The 26,366-nt window shown below is 36.3% G+C and overlaps 1 protein-coding gene across 1 annotated transcript; it reads left to right on the top strand.

Annotated features, from left to right (window-relative positions):
* Nucleotides 1–961: 961 nt before the first annotated feature.
* On the top strand, nucleotides 962–15,960 carry LOC125657209 (heat shock 70 kDa protein 12A-like). The gene is made up of 6 exons (XM_048887882.2): nucleotides 962–1,400; nucleotides 1,653–1,856; nucleotides 5,445–5,609; nucleotides 7,450–7,668; nucleotides 10,773–10,929; nucleotides 13,341–15,960. Exons 2-6 carry the CDS (start codon nucleotides 1,668–1,670, stop codon nucleotides 14,429–14,431), a joined length of 1,821 nt encoding a protein of 606 aa, XP_048743839.2. The 5' UTR covers nucleotides 962–1,400; nucleotides 1,653–1,667; the 3' UTR covers nucleotides 14,432–15,960.
* Nucleotides 15,961–26,366: the final 10,406 nt, after the last annotated feature.

The following is a 26,366-nucleotide window of genomic DNA, read 5'->3' as shown; positions in this document are numbered from 1 at the left end:
CAACTTACAAGTCCTTCTCCTAAAATATTACAATATGTCATGCAAGGTAATAATTAACAGGTATAATGTACAATGATTAAACAAATCTACAAGTTTCTTCTATAAATTTATGAACAACTGAAAAAATAGTTATATTAGTTTGCAGAGGTAAATTGACATCACCGCATAATGATTTTTATATTCACCGTGCCAGGAAAACGTCAGAACCGCACGTAAGCTGGAAATTTCGCCGTCTCCAGCTAGAACGGCATTCACGGGCCGATTTTAAATACTTGCGCACCGAATTCAATGTTAAACTCACAACTAATCAATAAAACGATGCTTCTTGTATTTACCAATATCGATTAAAAGAAAATATCACCCCAAAGTTCGACAACAGAAGCACACAATTGTAGTTAACCGAATTTTCGTTGTCATTTGAGCGAACGAGTCACGTGACTCAAAACAGAGCTCAACAGTTTGATAAAATGCTTTCAAGAGACTGTTTACGTGATGGGAAAAAAACAAAACAATCGATATTATATATCGAGAATGCCGCTTCCAGCTGGAGGCGGCAAAATTTCCAGTTTACGTAATGGCACCGGTTCTGACGTTAAACTGGCACGGTAAATATCAAAATTATAAACAAAAAACAAAAAAACAAAAACAAACAGGAAAACGTAAGATATTTCGGACTACTTTTAGTTTATCTTTCAAAAGCTGAAGTGCCGATTTCTTCGTATGAAATTTTTCCAACTCTTCCCTTGGCTCGCGTATCATCAACGCTCCTTAATTTGCTGCTATCATGGATGCAAAATATCTTCAAACGTGTTTTATTCAAGATCGATCTGAATATTGATTGTTACAAGACATCGCTCCCATGTTTAGCACCGTTTGTTCAGGACCAGATTTTCCTGTGGCGCCCTCTGTCGATACAAGATAAGGTAATTGACGCCGGTTCCTCATTGTTTACACACATTTTATATAGACAATGTATTATTCACGACATTCATGCCGTATTTTAGTGTCACGGTTGTAAATTCATCGTCCTTAATTCCAGATAACAGTCTCGACTGACATGTTCAAGAGCACGGAAACTTTAATAATAACTTTGACGAATAGGAAACTATGGAGTTAATAACGGTCACATAAAAAGAAGCCATTTCCAAATCTACCATGAAAACTGTGGAGGTCTTACACACAGGTCGCTCTATTCCAGTTAGAAGCGTCGGATTTAAATGTTCAATCCAAGTCCGATCGATAAAAATGATAAACGCAAGACGGAACATGAAATATACCTGCAACACGGAAGAAGAATTTCGCTGAAAATGAAATTGTTGCATTGTATATATATATAGATACCATCGTCAGAACATGTAATAGATATATGATGCACAACCGAATGGAAACTCTTCTTCCATGTAAGTATAGAAATCTTTCGTCAGTGTTTCTTTTCAGTATGAAAGGGGGAAAATGATATGCTGCCATACGTGGACTGATGTTTCTCATTCTGTTGAATATAAAGTAACATTGACAATTTGTTGTGAAAAAACTTTGAAAAATAACAATTACAAATCTCGTTATGAGCGATGGATTACAATGGAATTGTGTGTACTTTTGATTTCAGATACATGTGGAAATGACACCTAAAATGTCTTATTACAATGTTACAGGTACATGAACAAATTATGGCAGAACGAAAATCAAGTAAAAGTAGGGAAGACCTAAAGCAATCTCAGATGGAGGATCAAGATCTGTTTGTGGTGGCAATAGACTTTGGCACCACTTACACCGGCTACGCATACTCCCAGAGAAATGAGTTTGAAAGCGACCCCTTGCGTATTTATGGAATGAAAGTGGAACCAATTAACAACCAGGTATATTCCAAATTCTATGTTTCCCAAAACAGCGCTATAAAACAGTAGGCCCTCCTCCAGTTCCCTTCTCTCACCCCTTCTCTCTCTCTCTCTCTCTCTCTCTCTCTCTCTCTCTCTCTCTCTCTCTCTCTCCTTTGTCTCAATCTCCCCGCTTTCTCCCCCACCCTCTCTCCCTCCTCTCCCCCCCCCCCCCCCTGACCTCCCCCCCCCTCTTTTACCACCTTATTCTACCACCCTTTCTTCTCTTCATTCTCCCGGACTCCTTCCCACAACCCTTTCCTCTTCCCGCCCCTTTCCATTACCCAAAACTCTCCCTTTTCCCCTCCCCCACTCTTCCTTTTCCTGATAAATATTGCACTGTCTGTCACCTCATATATATATATATATATATATATATATATATATATATATATATATATATTCAATAAATTATTTTTTCTTGGTATCGGGGTAGAATAAAGTAAAAAAATAAAATCCAATGCTCAAACTTTTATCTATAGCGTCATAATGGAACTTGTTTACATTGTTTAAAAATCTACTGACGAGCCAGCAGGGCGAAAGCGCTATAGATAAAAGTTTGAGCATTGGATTTTATTTTTTGACTTTATATATATATATAATACCACGCGGTTTTCAGATGACAATGCCCGTGTGATATTCTGATATTCCTATTAGATTCCATGACATTCAAACCGTATGATTTGATATAAGAAGAACAATAGGTATCACATAGTGTAAATATATTTCTTTATAGTAAGGATTTCCTAATAGTACCACTTGTAGCCTTTAATCGGGCGATAGCCAAGGAGTACTGCTAAAATCAATCACGAGAACTTATTATTAACTTCCAAAATTTGTTATTGAGTTTAAACAAATAAACTGAATTCAATGTTACATGTAATATGCATGTACATGTAAATTACAAAAACAAATCAAAACCTTCAATTTGTAGGTATATTTATAAGTCTTTTGAAAACCCGTAAGGATGTGATAAAGTGCTTCAGCAATTTAGAATATTTCGACAAATTAAAGAAGATCGTGACAAGTTTAATCGTTAAAAACTCAGTCCATTTAATACAATCTACATTTATTTCTTTTGAGACACAAACTTACCTTTTAAAAGGGTTATGACGTACATGTTCAATGATGCACGTTTACGAGAGGAAACGAGGTCAACAGGGGTTCCATGCACAACACGTGTAAAAGCGAGCCTGTTATCAACTAAGTAGCTGATTATTTCTGTAATCAGCTAAATTTGATAATGATTTACTATCAAGATTTAAGAGGGACATTTGGGAAAAGATGCACAACAATTATATATCATTTGAATTCATATATCAATATAAAAATGCATAACAATTTTAAAAAATTGAATGCGTGCGTTATTACAAAAGATGTGTATGAATTTTACATAAGCTGAATTAGTGCATTATTACAAAAGACGTGTAACAATTTTATATTGTTTACATTTGTACAAAATCATTTGTGAAAACACATTGAATTCATTCTTACGTTATATTATACGTGTATGTCGTCCAGTGATTTTATCATCTACCAATAATTCACAATAATCCACCCGCGAATTCATGTTTTAAAAAATTCCTTAATGTAGAAATACATTTCTGATTACTTAAATCAAGCTTCACAAATTAAATGTTACTATGATTCTTCAGTGTGCGGGGTTTTTTTTTGGGGGGGGGGGGGGGGAGGGAGGGGATGTTCTCTGAGTTGTCAGTGAGGTACATATGTATATAATACCCAGGGCCGTAAATTAACCTTCAATTTGGAGGAGGCAGGAAATTAGGCGGGGGCCTGGGCGGCCCCCAGACGCTGAGCACATTTTGTGCACACTGAACACGTTTCGTGCAAAATCCTTGATTCTAGGCCCTTCTAAGATGTTACTTGACTAACTCATTCTAAAAGAAAGATTTGGAATGCTTTTTAAGGGAGGTATCATGTTCTTAGTTATTGGAAACAACATAAATTCTAATGAACTTTAAATTTTAATTTTTTTTGGCTCAAAAGTTGGAGGAGGCAGCTGCCTCCTCCGCCTCCATGTAATTTACGGCCCTGTAATACCTGTAATTTCACGTCCTTACGGGTTTTTAAAAGACTTATAAATATACCTACAAATTGAAGGTTTTGATTTGTTTTTGTAATTTACATGTACATGCATATTACATGTAATTACATGTAATATAATGTTGAATTATTATATGACTTGCACCTCTCTGAATGATATTTTGGTTGCTAAAATCCCAGACATGTCTTTTTAAAAAAGAGAAAACAAAAAACAAAAACAACTCACGACATTAAATTTTGCGTTAGTTAGCAGTATTTCAATTTATTGAGAAAATACATTCGTACGTACAATTTGAAAACTTCGAACTTCATTTTGATTATCCCTCTTTGCGAATCTTCTGATCAGGAATGATTTCATTTGAACTAGTGCTTTAATTCTTCGGGAATGTTTTCATTCGGACTATTGATTTAATGAGTTTGATTAACCCGCTTTGCGAGCCTTCAGGGATTTTTTTTTCTGTGTCACCTGAAATATTTGTAATTACATGTATAGCACGTGATAGGAATCCCATTATGACTGTTAAAAAATCCCACACAGTGACTTATAGGAATCCCATTATGCCGGTTAAGATCCCATACAGTGACTTTTAGGCATCCCATTATGACTGTTAACAATCCCATACATACACTTATGGGAATCCTATTATCATGGTTAACAATCCCATACAATGACTTATAGGAATCCCATTATGACTGTTAACAATCCCATACAATGACTTATAGGAATCCCATCATGACTGTTAACAATCCCATACAATGACTTATAGGAATCCCATTATGACTGTTAACAATCCCTTACAATGACTTATAGGAATCCCATTATGACGGTTAACAATCACACACAGTGACTTGTAGGCATCCCATTATCACTGTTAACAATCCTATACAATGACTTATGGGAATCCTATTATCATGGTTAACAATCCCATACAATGACTTATAGGAATCCCATTATGACTGTTAACAATCCCACACAGTGACTTATAGGCATCCCATTATGACTGTTAACAATCCCATACAATGACTTATATATAGGATCCCATTATGACTGTTAACAATCCCACACAGTGACTTATAGGATCCCATTATGACTGTTAACAATCCCATACAATGACTTATAGGAATCCCATTATGACTGTTAACAATCCCATACAATGACTTATAGGAATCCCATTATGACTGTTAACAATCCCATACAATGAGTTACAGGAATCCCATTATGACGGTTAACAATCACACACAGTGACTTATATATAGGATCCCATTATGACTGTTAACAATCCCACAGTGATTTGTAGGAATCCCATTGTGACTGTTAATAATCCCATACAATGACTTATAGGAATCCCATTATGACTGTTGTCTGTTTATTCTCTTTATCGAGTGTTTGATGGATGGACTACAAGTTAAAAAGAATTAGCATGATACGTGTATATTCCATGTGAATGCCAGAACTCACACGCTCAGCGCTATTCTGTACTATTAGTACTTTTTTTGTTTTTTCAGATGTTAACAAAAGTACCGACTTCAGTACTATTAAAACCAAGTGAAGAGTTTTACTCATTCGGGAAAGTGGCTGAAGATACTTATGCTGAAAAATGTAAGAATGGCGAGACCGACTGGCGACTCTTCAAAAACTTCAAAATGCGGCTGTATAATACTGGAGGAAAGGTCTGGAAGTATTTTTAACTCTATCTGATCTAATTAAAATTTATATCCTTTGATCTTCTCAAGTAGTGAGCTACGGATATGTAGGTGGATCTAACATGAACAAGTGAAGATAACGAAAGGTGATAGATTTCATAAAACCAAGAAAGAATACAAAATTAAGATAAGGACATATGCGGACCCCTAGATATACGTGTACCAGAAGTGGGATCAGGTGTTTAGGAGGAGTAGTCCTGCGAACCGGTCACACCCACCGTGAGTCCTATATATTGATCTGGTAAACGGAGTAATCCATAGTCAAAATTAATGTTTAAAGAACGACTTAACAATCGTTATGAAACACGCGAGACAGCATCTAATTTCAATACATGAGGCATACAACTGTAGCACGGAAGGTGAAGATAAAGAACAGTGATCAATCTCATAACTCCTATAAGTAATACAAAATAGAGAGTTGGACAAACACTGACCCCTGGATATACCAGAGATGGGATCAGGTGCCTAGGAGGAGTAAGCATCCCATGTCGACCGGTCACACCCGCCGTAAGCCCTATATCTTGATAAGGTAAACGGAGTTCTCCGCAGTCAAAATCAGTGTGCCAAGAACGACCTAACAATCGGTATGAAACACGTCAAACAGAATTTGACCCAATGATAGGTTGAATTGGCAAACTAGATTGTTATAACGACCATAAAGTTTGCGAAATGCTGACTTTAAACGAGACTGTTGGAACCCCTGTACCATCAACTTGTTTGCCAGTAGCCTGCTTTGGTTTAAAAACTGACCATAAGTAGAACAAGCTTTTGCTTATCGAATCAATTGAGAAATATAAACACCATATGTAGGTAATAATGGAATATTGCTACATAAAAGTTTACGATGAAGAAGCTAAAATAATCCAGTTTGTCTTAAAGTTGAGTTGTTAGTTTTCCGTTGATATCTACTTTCAATAAAATATCTAAGTATGAAGCAGAAGTGGACGACTCTGTGGTGTCTTTTATTTCGAGTTCACTGGGATATATGGAATCGACATATGAATGAAAATTATTATTGTTTATAGATAATACGTCGTCGATATATCTAAATGTCGAAGTGAAGGTCAATAGCAAGAGATTTCTTCTCACGTAGAGGTTTTTGAATAAATTCTGCTTCATAGGAATATAAAAACAGGTCAGCTAACAAATGAGCACAATTGGTGCCCATGGGGAACAGACTGTTGGAATTTAACTTGTCCTCCGACGAAGTGAAATGGTCTATATGTTGATAATTGATTGATTGATTGATTGATTGATTGTATCTTGCTTAACGTCTCGCTCGAGAATTTTTCACTCATATGGAGACGTCTCCAAGAGACGGTGAAGGGCTTCAAATTTAAGCCTATGCTTGGCGCTTATGGCCATTGAGCAGTGAGGGTTCTTTAGCGTGCCACACCTTCTGTGACACGGGTCATCCGTTTTTAAGGTCATCTCCGAAGACCCGTGATATTCACACCTGATGCCGAGCGTTTGGCGGTGGAACTGTCACTACCTGTTTTAACGACCTGTTTTAACGACTTAGGTCTGTCGCGGCCGGGATTTGAACCCCGGTCTTCCGCATGCGGGGCGAACGTTCTAACCTCTCGGCCACCGCTGCGGTTGTTGATAATTGATGGTGTTGTACTATGAATATTGATATATGATTTAACACAATTTTGGAAATATGGAAAGCAAAGGAATCATATACTTCTTATAGTAACACGAAATATCTACCCGAAATTCCATTCGAATATAACTTACTATATATAGCTACAAATCCATGAAATGAATGAGATTCACGACATGTATATTGCTGTACTACTTGTAGAGAACAAATCGAAATATGATGATTGAAGACTGCAGAGGGATTCCAGTTTCTGCCATGACAGTTTTCGTCTCGATGTTTCGCCACCTAAAAGAAACATTTGTTCGACAGCTAAATGAATCGATGAAAGGAGTCACTGGTGATGATGTGAGGTGGGTCGTCACGGTGCCAGCTATTTGGGATGACTCCGCTAAACAGTTTATGAGAGAGGCTGCAGAAAAGGTTAGTGCATAATGCACTATGAATAGCTCACCAAAGAAAATGGTGTTTGATGAAAACTGGCAGTTTTGCCTGGTAAATGGTAGAGGAGAGTAAGACAATCAGAGCTTGATGGCAAATCAAATATAGGCATGATGATACTTTTAACACTTTGTATAAAATTAAAGATAAATTTCATTAAAAAATCGAAAGGGAAATATTTCACCCCTAGTGGGACTGAACAAGGTCGACAGACCAGCAACTACACTCTGTGTTTACTTGATGGAGTTTTGTGTTTTGTTTATTATTACTATTTTGCTTGCTTTTATTGTTTTGTTTTCGATCGTTTATGAATTATCGTTAAGCAATATAAGACCTTTATGCCACACTCTATAATGAAATGTCACAAAAATAAATCATACACTAGTAGCTGGTTGACAGTTGAGCAATCTGATTAAAATCAGATCCTCGATCCGCTCCCCTTCCGACAAGAAGAAAAAAAGAGGAGCGGAACGAGGATCTGATTTTAATCAGATTGAAAATTAAGTCACCAGGATGAAATCCAGATTCAATGATAAAATGGTGGAGGTGTTTAAAGAGAATTTTCCCAAGACTCTACATAGTATACTTGTTATGTATATAGGTCTGTGGTTAGGTGCACCTTGGGAATTCCCCTTATTTTTTTATACTGGAGTTATAACAGCTAATTTCCAAATATTTGGGATTTTTCTATATTGAAGTGCAAGATTGAATAACTCAGCTAGTGGTATTTTAATTGAAGATGATACTGGTTTTAATATTTCAGGAGAGATGAGATCAGGTTCCGGTGACTTAGTGGTGTCTAATGTACCCAACTGTTCTGCTTTTTATTGTTCCGTAATAGTTAGATCATCTAACTCAGAAGTAGTTGATGTATCTAGGGCTGGGTCCATGTAGAGGAAGCTCAGCGACAGCTTCAGTTGTAATTTTTGATACATTAGCAAAATATGTACATGTGTATTTAAATACAAGCATTTGTCTTATCAACAGGAAGTAGTAAATATTACCACAGCGTTTTAGAGTAGGCATAGGCTTGTATGACTTCTTTAATTCATTAAGGGATTTAATAACTCTCCACCATTTTCCTGGGGTATATTTTGGTCTAAGAGGGAATATATATCTTATAAAAGACTATTTCTTGCATTGTTGTCTATATTTCCTTATTTCACCCAGTTTCTTAAATCTCTCTACATTTTCCAGTGACTGGGATTGTCCGTACCCTTTGCTCTGTGGTGTGCTCTATTTCTCTTCCTCATCATTCGTCTTTTTTTTCTTTTCATAAACACTTTACCCCGTGCCCTGATATATACTAACTATTTCTTTTAGGAGTATACTTAAACACTTTACCCCGTGCCCTGATATATACTAACTATTTCTTTTAGGAGTATACTTAAACACTTTACCCCGTGCCCTGATATATACTAACTATTTCTTTTAGGAGTATACTTAAACACTTTACCCCGTGCCCTGATATATACTAACTATTTCTTTTAGGAGTATACTTAAACACTTTACCCCGTGCCCTGATATATACTAACTATTTCTTTTAGGAGTATACTTAAACACTTTACCCCGTGCCCTGATATATACTAACTATTTCTTTTAGGAGTATGTGTATCAATGTTTGAATTTAATGTGGAGATAAACTTTGAACGTATCTCATTAATATCAATGGAATCAAATACTTCCTTGTCCCAGTTGATACCACGGAGATCAGAAATGAGACCTTGATAATCTGCATGGTTGTAATCTCTTATTTCCCTCTTGTATGCATATTGTTTAAAGGCTAGTGATTAATGAATGTACTTTACGAAGAATATACCTTGTTAATTACCGGTAGTGAATTAATGCACATGTACAGATGCAATCAGAGTCTAGTGAAATACACATGTAATCAGAGGCGGATCTAGTGAAATGCACATGTAATCAGAGGCGGATCTAATGAAATGCACATGTAATCAGAGGCGGGTCTAGTGGAGGGGTTACAGAGTGGCACCCACCCCTGGTTGAACATTTTGGGGTCTTCAATCCTCCACTTTATGGTCCTCTGAAAATTACCTGGATTCGCAGATTTGTTGGTACTGATCATTTCTGTCATTCTAATAAAATGTATGCAGTTTATTTGATATTATATTGCTATTACCTTTCAAAAACCTAAACCAGTTTATCTGCATATGCATGTTTAAAAGTCGCCGTACGTTGAAATCATTGCTGAAATTTACCATAACTCAATTTTTATTTTTTTTTATATCAGATAACCACATCATGTACTATACAATTGCTTAAAAGGAACCCCTACTAAATATCAAAATTGATTTAATACATAGGGAAAATAGCAAAAATAACATTACAGCAACGACCGACCTGTACACACTTTTATACCTGTACATAATGTGACATAAGAATTAACAACTTGATATTGTCTTTAGGATCCCCCTGTAGGTTTTGATTCAAATTCTGCCGCTGTATCTTGTCGAACTCTGGAAATAAAACTCTCTTTTCTAGCAGCTGTCTATTTGCAGTATTTCAAAGTCACAGATCATTTACATATTTTATCTTGTTTTAAATGGAACACAAAATGTAATTTTTTAGCCAGTGGTTGTGGAAATTGATAATTTAAACACGACATGATATTGTAGTCAATGGTTGTGACCCTAAACAAAATGGTTATCTCTATAGCTACATACAATTGTTGTGTCTAAACATCCAATGTCCGTAACTGCTGCGTTGTGGGATATTACGATCAGACTGTTTACATTTAGGTCATAAAATTCTTAATGAGATCATAAAACCAAAATGAATGTAATGAGATTAACCTGACAACATATTGATCATGTTTTGTTGGAATGGATTATAACAAGTCGATATAAAGTAGCAGGAAAACTTTCAGCATGAAACTCACTTTTATCACGTGATTGTTTCCCAAAGTACACATGTATCGCAGGGACCGCGGACTTCTCACACAGACGGACGGACGGACACGATTGTTTTTTTTTTTTATCTATGTATGCTTGATATGACATATATGCTGGTAACGCAACACAGTTAAATTTTGATATTTCATAAGAAAATGAACGCTTGATTTGTAGGCCGGAATAAAGAAATCGAAGATAATTCTTGGCCTTGAGCCCGAGTGCGCAGCGCTGTATTGCGGCACAAAGTCTCTCCAACTGCGGCCAACACTAAAGAGGGGCGTGGAACAAATCCTCGGTCCTGGATCAAGATACCTGCTGTTAGATATCGGAGGTTAGTTCTACTTTCGTTATCAGTCACATCAAAAAGTTCTTCACAGGTTCCAACAAGATGCAAAGTGTGTTTTATAACGTTCATTGCGAGAAATAGAGTAAATATCAAAGACTAGTAAATTATTCTAAGAAATACCAGGCACGTAATTTGAAAATGAAATGTACGCAAAGTACGGCTAAGGGTCTGGTGGCCGCCTTGAGGTCCTAGAAGCTCCTGGGTTCTATGAATGAAATCACCTTTTTTAGTGCATGGTTGGAAATTCGAATTTTGATTGAATGGGCATTATAATGCTGATCAGAATAAATCGGAACTATGTAACGCAAAGTTATTTGTAAGGCATAAATATTTTAACGACATCTCTCTCTCTCTCTCTCTCTCTCTCTCTCTCTCTCTCCTCCTCCTCCTCCTCCTCCTCCTCCTCCTCCTTCTCAAGAGCAGCAGGGTCATGATTAGCAATATTAGAATTAGAATGCAAACATCTCCAGGCATTTCATATTGAAGTTTAATGGACCCAGACACGTAACTGGGGATGAGGGTAGAATGGGGCTGAATTTGTGGGACTTGACTCACGCCTTCGGTATAGGCAGCTACGCGCCTGTACACAGTATTGTAAATATCAAAGGCTAGTTACCCCTTTACAATTTATTACAAGAGGGGGTATAGTATCAGGACCGTACCATGTGTGTGTAAAAAGCTGAGTTTGTACATTCCATAGAGGCTGAATCGTTTGCTTGATTGATTCCAACCTTCACATTTAGCTTTGCTATCAAGAGAGAAACAAGATGTCCCATGGACCATATCGCACACCTGAGCTACCTTGACCCTACCGTTGTTCCGCTGTTGTGATTCTAAAAAAAAAACAATTTCTATTCCCATGAAAATTTTGCCCCATAGTGTGGCCCCAACCAAGCCCCAAAGGGTCACTACATAAGTGAACATGAATTAATATAACACGGGGTCTACCCTATAACTATATGACTAAAGTCATGATCTTGTTGTTCTGGAGAAGGTCAAGGTCACAAGATCATGGATATTTGCATAAAGGTAACGGTCTTGCCATAAGAAATATATATACAAAGCATTAAAGTTCTACCTACATGTAAATAGCTCAGGAGATATTGAATAAAAAAGATTTTTAACTCTAATATTTCTTATATATTTCAAATATTTTATGCATTCTTTCCAACAAAACCCTTTTTTATCACATCTGTTTTTTAAAGTAGGTCAAACTTCAAGGTCACAGATCACGATATAAAATGAAAGGTCTTGCTATAAGAAATCTATATACAAAATATGTAATCGGGCAAGCTTTTCAATAAACAAGCACATGTAATATCAGATAGAGAGATTGGTGCATATAATGTGAATTTTTATCATACAACTGTTTGGGTTTTTAAATTTTATAATTCCGATATTTCGTATTGTTTTATGATCGAAACTGGCTATTAGATCTTATATAAACGAGGTCTTTTCGGCCATCTTTGTTTACAGCAAGTGCAAGACTTAGACACGCGAGGGTGAATGTAACGTTCCGGTTTTTTTTCTTCTATTTGTTGGATCTCGGCCGATCGGGTCGGAATTATAACAAAGAGTATTCACAAGGTCGCTTGAGTGGAACATATTTCATTGCATACATGATATACAATAGGTTTGAACACAAGTTCTGACAACATTTGAGGTTCTCATCTAAGATTAATTGATAACAATTGCCTTGAACATGTGTATAGACAAAATAAATACCATTATGATAACTATACATGTACAAAAAGCGCAACAAAGATTATTCATAAGTTCGTGTAAAGGTCATCACAATAATCTTCACGGATCACTATTAAATAGCCACCCTTTTTCATCGTGTTTGAATACTGTTTAGCTACATTAATGCAGTATACGTTATTTACAAATTGATGGAGGTTTGTGGTTTTTCTTTTAAATTATAGGTATATCGTTAAACTTATATATAGAAAAACACAGTTACAGCGAACATGTTTATAACGAATTCACGTTTACAGTCAAGTGAGTTTTATTCCCCATACTGTAGTTTTAAAACATTTTTTGAACTCATCGGATACTGTAAACGTATTATATTTGGCGTGTACGATATTTGGCGGAAATCGTTTTTTCAACAAGTTAGCGTAGATTTGATTTAGCGCATTCCTGAATTACTTTAAACATCTAGATTTACGGATGGCATTTAGCGATGTACTTGATTTAGCCAAAGGCGCTAAATAGAATACACAGCCAAATGTAATACATTTACAGTATATCGAATTACGTTAATGATGAATTGAAATTGTTCTTCCCCAACACTTCACTATAGGCATATTTTAAAAGAGGGGCTGAAGTAAAGGTCCTAATTTGTATATATGATAATCTTGTGTTTTTGACTGACAAATTGAACTTTTCTGCAGGTGGTACAGTTGACATCACCGCCCATGAAGTCAACAAAGACTTCCAGTACGACGAACTTTTCGCAGCACATGGCGGGCCATGGGGAGGGGAGACTGTCAATTTTGCTTTTCACAAATATCTCTGTGATGTTTTCACTAGAGAGAGGTTCACACAGTTCTGCAAGAATTGTCCAGATGAGTTTAACGATCTCAGCGAAGATTTTGAGAGAAAGAAAAGGAATTTCGGTTCGAAGATCGTTTCGGAGACCAAGCACATCGTTCTGAAATTACCATATTCGCTTTTCAAAGATTTCCCCTCTGAAACCCCGCAGGATTTGGCGATTCTTGAACACGATAAGTTAAAGATACCCGTCAAACACATGCAAGCATTTTTTGATAACACACTTGATAAAATTTCACAACATATTGAGGAAAAAATGAAGAACGATAAGGTGAAAAATATCACTAACGTCATAATGGTGGGCGGTTTCAGTGTTGCTAACATCGTGAAAGAGAGACTGAAATTATTGTTCCCAGAAAACACAAAGTTCCTTTGCCCTGAAAATGCTGAAATCGCTACACTTCTTGGTGCTGTCATTTACGGACAAAGTCAAATACACAGCACGAACTTCCAAAAACCAGAAAAATCCAAGCCTCGCATCATCGTGCCGAGGATCCACTCCCGGAGGTCTCGGTATAGCTATGGTATCGACTCTCACGTCCTTTTTAACCCAGAAAAACACCCAGCGGATAAGAAATTCAGAGACGGCAAGGAGGAGTTCTGCAAGGACGTGTTCTGGGTTTTCCTGAGGGCTGGTTCAGTCTTAAAATCCACGAAAGTAGGAAAACTGTCGACATTTACTGTCGATAAAGACTCCAAAACTCTAGATGTTGTTATCTATAGGACAGAGAATCCCAATCCTAAATTTGTGGATGAGGAAGGTTGTCATGAGTTGGGCTCTTTGATTGTTAATATGAGTGAGGGTGTGGGTATCCGAAACAGAGAAATTAAGATTGGCCTTCAGTACAACGACACAGAGTTAAGTGTGTACGCCATCAACAACAGGGACAGCATCATCAAAACCACTTTTGATTCCTTAGACACTGTATGAGAGAGAGAGAGAGAGAGAGAGAGAGAGAGAGAGAGAGAGGAGTACTGGAAAGGTCAGGCACTATTGGTTATATTTGAGGTTTGAATAGCCAGTAGTGTTATGACCTTTCCAGTGCTTCTATAAATTTCTTATCGGCCTTATCCATTGCTTAGCTGATACTGTCACTGTACAGGTGCTCGAGACAGACTCAGGCTAATATCTAGTCAAATAAATCAGTCAAATATTTAATTGATTCTCGAATATCCCAGGGAGTTCTTGAAATGTTTGAACGAAGTTTGATGACAATGTAGAGGAGGTATGTGCAAGTCGAAAGGCACCAGCTTTTAAATGTAGTATGAAATGTAATTATTCATCTTTATAATCGCTAAAATTGGGTACCCTTGAACACGGAGTTACAAGCCTTTTATTATTATGTATATCAAGGTTACCTGGGTGTTCAGAGGGCCTGTGTAACGACCCACTATAAGCACGGTAGAATCATTTTAATTCTTGGGGGCCAAAGTTCGTGCTGGTTCGTGGGGACGTAATTTCGTGGGTAAGCGATACGATGTCACTAGGAGAGGAGATAATCCTATTTGGTTTAAAAATATGTTCGAGGACACATAAATTTGTGGGTAAGAGTGACTCACGAAATCCATGAACATCAATCCTCCATGAAGAACGACGATTCCACATTATTCTAAAATTATAAATCCCACCAGTGTTTGCACGATGCTTCAGGTGAACCTTTTGGTACATGGGCCTCTGGTTCGTGTAATTATCCCGTGTAAATGATACATAAATACATCATGTGACTATGTCCTATTCTTCGACCTCTCTAATTTGATCATTATTTGTCTTGTGTACATAACTGTGTAGAGAGGACTCATGGCCTCTCGTCGTCTGCCGTGCTGGAAGATCATCAAATTTTCTGTCATTCACTACCTGACTATAACGTTTTGTATGAAGTAAACGTTTTGATATTTGTTAGGTAGTAGACCTTGTTCATTAGAAAAATACACGAGATATCACGTTGTGTGCGGTGTAACCCGCATTAGATGTACATGTCCTTATAGATAAAATGAATTTGTAACGCACAACAAAATACTATATGTTTTTTCACACAACAAAAGAATACCAAGCTGGTATATGTATTTGTATGTCAGTGGAATACTATATTGGAACACTGATCATGTCAATGTTAAAAAAAAAACACAACCAAAAGCATTCTGTCCTAGGTTGAGTGGGTTTCAGTTTGTGAATGTGACTTTATGGTTGTACTAGCCATAGTGATATGTACAGCATATTCACATTTATACTTACAATGTAACTATACAATATATAATACTATATCTTTATTTTATGGTCAGTATGTATATATAGTGTAATCTGAATCTTGTTATATCACTAAATGGTCAGTATATATGTTTTAAATTTTCACCTTTTATTCTGTGGGTACTAAGTCTGTTTTCACTATGAATATATACATATTTGTTTATGTATCTATAACCCAAATTATAACATGTACAATGTATGCAGTGAAATACACGAGCCTTGTGTTTGTTGTATTTTACATAATCTAATTTAAACAGTATTTTATTAAGAACAACATAATAAGGATTAGGCAGCAGGCAATGCCTATATAAGCCTTCTTGTTAGTCTTTACATAATCTGCTCAGACGACTAAAAGTATTGGTGACAAACACATCAATAACCAATAATAATAGCGAGCGCAGAAAGGTTTGTAATACTTCGAAGATTTTTTTTAATTATTATTTTACGAATCGAACCATCCGCCATTTTGTACGAGGGACTTCTGGATTGGCGTCAAAAAAAATTTCTTGTTAGAGGTTGAGATTTAGCTCGGATTATTTCCCGCGCTCTAGTCATTAGAGCTCGCAGTACGAGCCAGCGCTCCGCGCTGGCTCGCTATTAATAGCGAGCGAAGCTCGCGTCGCGAAGCGACGCGACGAGCTCGCTCCAATGATTACGCAATTGAGTCACGTGGTTTGCTCTTCATCAGCTGAAAAATGATGGGGACTACCCATAATGCCTCCGGAAAAATGTCGCCGTCACTGCGGTATACTTCATTGACAATCACGTAATTAAAATAATTAGATTGTTTAGAAAGTACAATTAATGTTTTTAAATTCCAGACAAGCTTTCTCATAGCTTCAAACGTTTTGTTTTTGCTTGATTTGAGAAAAGAAAAAACATTGCAGCTAATATGACGTCACAATTTGTAACTGTTTACACCAAGCGTGTTATATTTCCCGCTTTAAATGAAGAGGCGGATAAAAGTCGTGTTGCAAGATCAATGGGCTTCGCTCGTCTCAACGGTCACACCGTACAACATATTAATAATAATAAACCATGAAGAAATAAATGAATTGTTAAAGTAATTACGGGGTACATGTACCAATCACTAGGAATTTAATCTGCCGTTCGCCGTTGTTTTGGGTTTTAGAATTTAATCAATGATATCTGTCGTTCGCCGTTGTTTTGGAGTTTTGGAATTTAATCTATGATGTCTGCCGTTCGTCGTTGTTGTGGGTTTTGGAATTTAATCAATGATATCTGCCGTTCGCCGTTGTTTTGGGGTTTTGGAATTTAATCTATGATGTCTGCCGTTCGTCGTTGTTGTGGGTTTTGGAATTTAATCAATGATATCTGCCGTTCGCCGTTGTTTTGGGGTTTTGGAATTTAATCTATGATGTCTGCCGTTCGTCGTTGTTGTGGGTTTTGGAATTTAATCAATGATATCTGCCGTTCGTCTTTGTTTCGGAATTTAATCAATGATATCTGCCATTCGTCGTTCAGGCGTATATATATATATATATATATACAAAGCACTAAAATGACCAACGACACGAACAACGAGATTGTCAAAATTTCGGGACGACCCGTCCCTTCTTCAGGACAAACGAAAACAATTACATAATGTGGTCAATATCAACAGAGCATAATAACAATCAAAGTACTGAAAGTACTCATGGGAGTTGAACATTGTGGAAATTCAGTTAGAACAGATAGCACTGGAAGGGTAGGGGGATAAATGACTGAATATTATCATGATTTTAGATACAAATCAACTGTTGTTGTTTTTCAAAGCGTTACAACAGCAAACATGGATAACGGAAGGCCCATGGGCCACAACGCTCCTCGAGTAACTGAAGTCGTGTTGTTGTTTTCTAGAATTTCACCCCTTTATATTCTCATGAAAAATGTGACCACATATTATGGCCAAAACATTCAAATCAATATGGTTATCAATGCCTTGCAGTGATGAAGAAATTTTTTTCCCCTGTATATATACATTCAAGTTTAATCCTAGTTGTAGCTAATTCTAAGGATTCATTACTTGAAAAGGTAGTCCAATATGCTAAACTGTCACCTGAGTATACTACAGTCCTGTAGAGGATCAATGGAATGATAAATAATTGTATAATAACTCAAAATAAATGAAATGCAAAAAAAAATAAAAAAATCGTCCGGCATCAGAGATGCACAAGCCGAGTTGCGCAAGGAATGGGCATAGAGGGAACCGGCAGAAAAGTTTGCAAGAATTATCAAGCAGGGAGCAAAATTTTTCGTACATAAATTTCAGCCGACTTAAATCCTTTGTGACCTTGACCTTTAATCCTTGACCAAAATCAATAGGCTTCTTTGTCTCATCAAGGGCGATAATCCATCTAAATTTAATTGAGATCCTATAATTTGTTAAAAAAATATTGTGCAGAAAACAAAATTTTCTCCAAATTTCAGTCCATTTATAGCCACTATGACTTTGACCTTGTGACCCCGGAATCGATAGGCTTCTTGTCTTACTGAGGGTGACAATCGATCTAAGTTTGATTGAGATCCTATAATTCGTTCAAGAGCTATGGTGTGGAAAACAAAATTTTCTCCAAATTTCAGTCTATTTATAGCCACTGTGACCTTGACCTTTGACCTAGTGACCCCAGAATCGATAGGCTTCCTCATCTTACTGAGGGTGACAATCCATCTAAGTTTGAATGAGATTCTATAATTTGCTCAAGAGCTATGGTGCGGAAATGAAATGTTGATGCGTGCCCGCCTGCCCGCCCAAAGGCACTTCATCAGATCATAAGCAGAGTTCGACTTCATCGCAACTACGCTAAAAATGAAACACTAGTCAAATAGTGTTAAATATCTATTGCCAAGGTATTTGGGATATTATACTGTGGCTCAAACAGGGGGTGAATGAACCTGACAGTATGGGAAGCATATAGGGGAATCAGACTTGTGATGCTGGAAATCTATAGTGATTAATAAACTATACATGTACAAGATCCATAACTATATTTTTTTCAGTTTGTGAGGGAGAATCCTCATGTCTCTTTTATCTGTAGACAAATAAACTGTAGACAAATAAACAATGTGTTTTGACCAGAGCAATTTCCAATCCTTTTTGCAGCATAAATTCAACATTGTGGCAACTGGGTTAAACTTTGATAGTGAAGTAATACATGGCAGCACCTTATCCCATGCTCTTAAAATTTCTGTTTGACACACACTCATGACATCCACTCAAACATTACAGAGTGCAGCAAAATCCCATTGTAATAGGGGATTCAAAATGGATAACTGGTACAAAATATGGTACATACTATTCGAAAAGGATAATGAATTTGACATATTGATGTCTTGGAAAAGGAAATTCTGACATCGGGGCTCTAAGCGTTTTCAAACATTGTCATTTGATAAAAGTGTTTTACATTTTTAAAAATAGAGATTAATATGTCTTTACATACATAGGTGAGAAAGTTGCCATTATTCCTAAGCCGAGACATACCATGTATGCGCAAAAAAATTCATAAACAAATATCAAAATACTCACGTAGAAAATGTGGACCTTACCGTCATCAAACGCAACGAAACACGCCATTTCGAGATTTTCGCCGACGAAAGCTCGGTAACAGTAATGAATAAGGTACACTCATTTTGTATCTATTTTGTGACTTTCTTTATCAAAAGGAACAGTTCTCTAATGTGTAACGTGCAATTACTACGTAATTCAATAACTTGAAGCATGAAGCAGTTTCACTTTGCAACCGGATATAAGCAATTTTATTTCGTATTCCGATCCCGATCGAAAGTTGTTGACTGGGAATGACGTGTTTTAATTCAATATACATGTAACATCAAACATTTTTTATATCACATTAAAAAAACCAAATATATACACAAACACAATGTTGTAGAGTTATTTCTTGTAAATTTTCTGAGGTTTCGCACCATATTCGATATTTCGCGCCACGGTGTCGTGTGCAGTTGTCGTTCGTTTCCCTATCAATGTTTATAGGTGACGCTGCGCTACAAACGACAATTTTGAATCTTATCTTTTATTTTTCTATGTATATCAGTATCAATTTGATTGAAATATTGTATTCAAAATGATTTGAATACAATATCATTGCATTTACTTACATGTCAATTATCAAAATTAGATTAATTCAGAAAAGTTACATGGAGTATTTAATGGCGGATGTTTATAAAAGTTTATGTTGATTTACCTAGGAGTAAATCAGCTGACACAGAACCCCCGCTGACGACCACTATGCAAATCAATACAAATTACTGCGCAGAAAAGTGCGTGATGACCCAGGGAGATTGAACATAGTTCAACTCCCAAAAACTACATATAAATACATCTAGCACTACAACTACACTAATCTACAAACGTATTTACAACGCAGACTACATGTTTTTGGTCTTTAGGCTTGCCAATCAATGTTAAAAGTGGAGCGAATTAGGACATGCCTTATTCGTCCAAAGAGCTGATCCAAAATGTCCGAAAAGAAAAACAATAAACTTAATTAATCTCAAGTGGAACGAGTTAACCCAATTTCGTTGACAAATAGTAAAGCTATATTAGGGAAACCAATGTATAATAGACATCCAGTAGAGGAAATTTCAGCATAGGAGTTATTGCCCTTGACAACATTTTTAAAATCCTAAATAATTGATTATCTATGGAAAATATCAACTTTTCAGTATTATTAGTTTACCAGATATTTTATTGTATCCAGTGAATAACATTCCTCAGAAAAATATATTTCTATCATGTACAAAGTTTAATTTATTAAGATTTTTGCAAAAGCCTATGACATCATATGAGGATCGATCGACCTTAATTGACCTTTCTCTGAAGCTATTCATAATACATTGATAATCCTCAGCTGTCAGTGACTTTCAGTATAACAAAATACCACATGCAAATAAGGGTAACATTGGACATTTTCACTGTGCCTCGGATTTCCAAAGTGTAATATCATCATGGCACCGCAGAGACCATATCTTCACTATAACCAAAGATTCCGATCCGTTAGTCTAATCTTCACTATAACCAATGATTCCGATCCGTTAGTCTCATCTTCAGTCTTCAGTCTGATTAAAACCAGCCCCCTCCTCCTTACACTAGTGTAAGGAGGAGGGGGGTGGTTTTAATCAGACTGTCTCAACTTCATTATAACCAAGGATTTCACTATAACCAAGGATTCCGATCCGCTAGACTCATCTTCACTACTCAAGGATTCCGATCCGTTAGTCTCATCCTCACTAAGCAAGAATTCCAATCCGCTTGTTTCATTTTCACTATGCAAGGATTCTGTTCCGCTTGTTTCATTTTCACTAAGCAAGGATTCCGTTTCGCTTGTTTCATTTTCACTAAGCAAGGATTCCGTTTCGCTTGTTTCATTTTCACTAAGCAAGGAAGTTTCATTTTCACTTCACCCTAAGTCAAGAGTTTTGTCGTTACTATCACTGTCGAATAAATCAAACATGCTCATTTGCATGATATCGGTTTTAACCAATGATAATGCATGTACTGGAAGCACTTTATTTTCACCCCTTGTTTACACAAAATATATGCGAAAGATTTATAATTGACAAGATTAAAATGACATTGAGGCGCAACATAGTACCAAGATGATCGGAGCTTGGCGATTTAAATTTTCTCTACGATGAAAATAAAAATATTCTCCGGATTCGGTCAACATTTTCCCGTTGATATAATGCAGCAGGTTCAGTTTCTTACGACTGGTCAAAATTCGTTGTTACATTGTTACATGTACCACCGATCTTGAATAAACTGAGAAGTAACATTAGAATTATATATGTACAAATGTGACATTGAGTAAGTTATCGGAGAATATGTAAAGCATATACATGTACAACAATATAGAAATATAGGGGAGTGTTATAGGTGCTTGTTTTAAGAATCACGTAAAACCTCTTATTGCATGCCTTTATTTCTTGTAACATTTTAAAACGATATCACACACACACACACACACACACACACACACACACACACACACACACACACACTATGTATGTATATATATATATATATATATATATATATATACTGCACTACAACCTGACCATAAGTGAGTCATCATTTTATATTTTCACTATATATTTAATTGAAAATGCCTTTTTGAAAGAGAAAAAAACTTATTACAGCTCATTTTTATGAATATGATATATTAAAAAAAATACAGAATTGTTTGCAATTTCTTCACATAATTTTAAAAGAATTTTATCTGTAATGTTGGGGTGAAATCACACGTCAAATGCAAAATTGAAACACGGCACGAAGAAATTATAGTATTTTGAGGTTTAAAACTTTTGCCTTGATGATTTCATTAACTATTCTCAATGATTATGCTTTCTTTTAAAATATACTTGGCATCATAGGAAGCGAAAATTTGTAAACTTTTGCATACTAAGTGAAAACAAGAGGCCCATGGGCCTAGAATTGCTCTTCTGATACATTGTAGAACAGGCAAAAATTCTCACTAACCAAGATTCATCAATTAACAAAGTTTGATGATGTTAAGTCAAATAGTACCTGAAAATTTAAATGTAACTGTCCAAAAGTAGGTCACGGTGACCTACTTTTGGTTGACACACTGAAGACTCAAGATACATCAACTGACAAGTCAAATAGTATTCAAATATAGCCATCAAATTCCAAAAGAAGGCCACAGTGACCTTCGTTTTGGTCGACACACTCCAAAGACTCAAGATGCATCAACTGACAAAGTTTGATAGTTGAAGTCAAATAGTATCTGAAATATTCAGATACAAACGTCAAATTCCAAAAGTAGGTCACAGTGACCTACTTTTTATTCAACACACTCTGAAGACTCAACTGACAAAGTTTGATAATTGTAAGTAAAATAGTATCTGAAATATTAAAATATAGCTGTCAAATTCTAAAAGTAGGTCACAGTGACCTACTTTTTGGTCAACAAACTATGAAGATTCAAGATGCATCAACTGACAAAGTTTGATGATCCTAGCTTTCATAGTGTCCAAAATATGCATCTAAAATTGAAAATGTGAAATTTGAATGTCTGCAAAATTCAAAAAGTAGGTCACTGTGACCTACTTTTGAGACAACATGATATTAGGTCCTAAGATGCATCAACTGACAAAATTTGATGATCATAGTCCTTATACTAAGCAAAATATCAAAGTTTTAACAAAACAAAATTTAAGGTCAACTTTGAAGTGACCTTGAGGCCACATCCTTTGCGCCAGGATGATGCCTTGAACAATTCTTTATCTGCAACCTATCCTCATCCTTATGCATAAGTTTGGTGATAATTTGCCCAGTGGTTCTTGAGAAGATTTTTTAGCAACCACTACTTTTGTTTGCATTTTCCTAATTATCTCCCATTGTTAAAGGGTCAAAACCCTAGTTTTAATACAAATGAGAGCCCTTGGGCCAAGGATACCCTGTGACAAATTTGACAAAAATTGACCAAGGGGTTCTTGAGATATAGCCCTTTTTCCAAAAGGTTGACGCACACCACACGCCAGATACATGGCCATATGATTAGCTCTTTGAGCCTTCGGCTCAGAAAAGCTAAAAATTGTGTAAATTGGGTCTAAATTGACCTCACAATAGGTTATAAAATTGTGGGGGGGGGGGGGGGGTCGATGAAATATGTAGTTAAAAATGAAATGATGACTCACTTTTGGTCAGGCATTGTAGTTTCTATTACCAACAACAACAAAAAAATGAATAAAAGATAAATAAATAAACTAAAAGTACATATGGCATGTCAAACGTTGCAATATTTCATCTTTTCCATTTGCATTGTATAATTATCCATTTGTATTCTATATTTTCCATTTGCATTGTATAATTTTTCATTTGCATTGTATAATTTCCATTTGTATTGTATAATTATCCATTTGTATTCTATATTTTCCATTTGCATTGTATAATTTTTCATTTGCATTGTATAATTTCCATTTGTATTGTATGTTTTTCCATTTGTATTGTATAATTTTCCATTTGTATTCTATATTTTCCATTAGTATTATATAACTTTTTCGTTTGCATTGTATAATTTCCATTTGCATTGCAAAATCTTTCATTTGTATTGCATCCGAGGGATTGTTTATTTTGATTTGTTACGAAGGATTTCATTAGTTTAGGTCCCACTTATGTTTAGCTGTCACCAGCTGCAGACCTGTGACGTACCACAAATAGACTGTACGGGCACAGTGGCGTAGCAGTGGGAATTCTTTAAACAATATATATCTATTTGCCAAATACTCAGTACATGAATGGAATTAAGTAGCAGAAACAGCCTATTTTAGTTTTCTCCCAGGGTTTTAAGGTCACATTATCCGAAAGATCCGTGATTCTCACTTTTAGATAGCAATGCGTATGGGAAAGTATTAACTAATTTACGTCTAAAGTTTGACACGAGTAGAATTCGAACATGCGACTTCACGGTTACGAACCAAAGGGTATATCACTGAACTACCGCGATCGGTTCCATATTTAAGGACTAGTTGAACATACATGTTGCTAGCAATGAGGAATCTTGCGCCTGGAGACCCCCTCCCTCCCTTCACAAATATGATATTTTGTATATAGATGTCGAAAAAAGCATGCATGTACGTTTCATTTTGTCAGAACGCACTTGTTCCAGGGGCGGATCCAAGAATTGCGGTTACGGGGGCGCCACTTTATGAAGCAGGGAGTCTGGGGGCCGCCTTGAGTGGGTCCTGGTAGGGGTCCAGGGGGCGAAGCCCCCGGAAGCTCCCAGATTTTACAGGGCTTGAAATGTGTCATTTTTAATATTTAGTGAAATTAGTAAAATGACGCAAATTTTAAGGGTTTCTGGGAAAATTAAGTTCTCTCAATAAAGTAATTCAAAAAATCAAAAGATTTTGTCATTTATTTCTCCGGGAATGGAAGAAAGTATTGCTTCTTTTATCGTTTAATACATTTTTCACTAAACAAGATAACAAGAGTTACCTTAAATTTAAAAATTTTAAGGGGGGGGGGGGGGGGGGCGCCGGCTCCTCCACCAAGGATTTGCACTGGACTCACTAGGGATCTTAAGACAGTCCCCAGACATCCAGCAGTTTACTGCATCCTTTCGTTCAGAATTATCTAGATCAGCCAGTGGTTAAAGAGGAGACTAGTTTGAATATGCTGATCACATTAGACGCATAAAAGCGATCAATTAATTGGGGGAGGGGAGGGTACGCCATTACACTTAGCAAATACGGTACATTCTTGGGAAACGTGGCTCCTGAACTTTACCTCTTCAACATCTCGCGCATTACCAAATTCGATAAACGATAACTTAAGATTAATCCATTGAATAGTTGTAACAAACCAAACTCGATGTTAACAATTGGTGGGGACCCAAGAGCCGAATTAAGTCCCCCGAATCTACTGAATTTTAACTAAATAAAAATGTGCATGCTTTTCTGGAAAGTTCTATTGTTAAAAAAAATGATCAGGGTGGGGTGGGGGGGATTCGCCATTACTAGAGCTAACTACGTATTTTTAAAAATAACTAATCCTGCATGCATCACCTGGTCGCGGTAGCTCAGTATATCGCTTGGTTTGTGGGCGAGAGGTCGTGAGTTCGAGAACCGTTACTGTCATTGCCGCATCAAACCTAAGACATAAACAAAGACAGCGATTGCTCCTTTGCCAAACACTCGGCATTTAGAAGTGAGAATCACGGGTCTTTCCGTAATGACCTTAAAAACAGATATTCCGTATCGCTGCACAGGCGTTGGCACGATAAAGAACCGTCATTGCTACGGCCCGGTGTGCTAAGGACGTCAACATTTGTGGTACATCAGTGACGTTAACTAATGAAATCCTTCGAAACAAATCAAAATAAACATTCCCTGGATACAATACAACTGAAAAATTATACAATGCAAATGGAAAATATAGAATACAAATGGAAAATTATACAATACAAATGGAAAATATAGAATACAAATGGAAATTATACAATACAAATGGAATTTATGCAATGCAAATGAAAAATTATACAATGCAAATGGAAAATATAGAATACAAATGGAAAATTATACAATACAAATGGAAAAGATGAAATATTGCAACGTTTGACATGCCATAAAGTACATTAATGAAATTTTTGCTAAGCAATTATCCTTGTGGTCTATGTGTATACCGATGTTTGGATTTTCGAAATTTCCATGCCCTAAAATAAATTTTAAAATTTAAGTAACTATACATATTTATTAACATTTACTTTACACTTTATCAAATATTTGAAAGTTGTGCCGATTTTTGACAATCGCGACAATAACACAAAAGCACTGACACAGAATCACTCGAGCGCGTGTCAAATTACCCCGCGCTACTGGTTCTAGAATCACTCGCACCACCACAGGTGTTTGTTTTTTGAATTTAATCAGGATTCAGTTTCCTCATTGAAATTCAGAAATAAATATAGTGAGAATCATTTGATGCTGTGTAAATATGTAACTGGTGAGATACTGCAGGTTGATGTTCAATCTCTCGGGGCATAATTAAGTCTCGATGGTCTCAACTGACAAAATAATGTCTGTTTGACAACAGTTTAGATATTTTTGGTTCAGCAGAAACTCCTACGGTACGGATTACATA

This window comes from Ostrea edulis, chromosome 7 (genome assembly GCF_947568905.1).
Source record: "Ostrea edulis chromosome 7, xbOstEdul1.1, whole genome shotgun sequence".
Taxonomy (NCBI): domain Eukaryota; kingdom Metazoa; phylum Mollusca; class Bivalvia; order Ostreida; family Ostreidae; genus Ostrea; species Ostrea edulis.
Note: the sequence above shows the minus strand (reverse complement) of the source record. Positions and strands in the feature narration are given on the sequence as shown.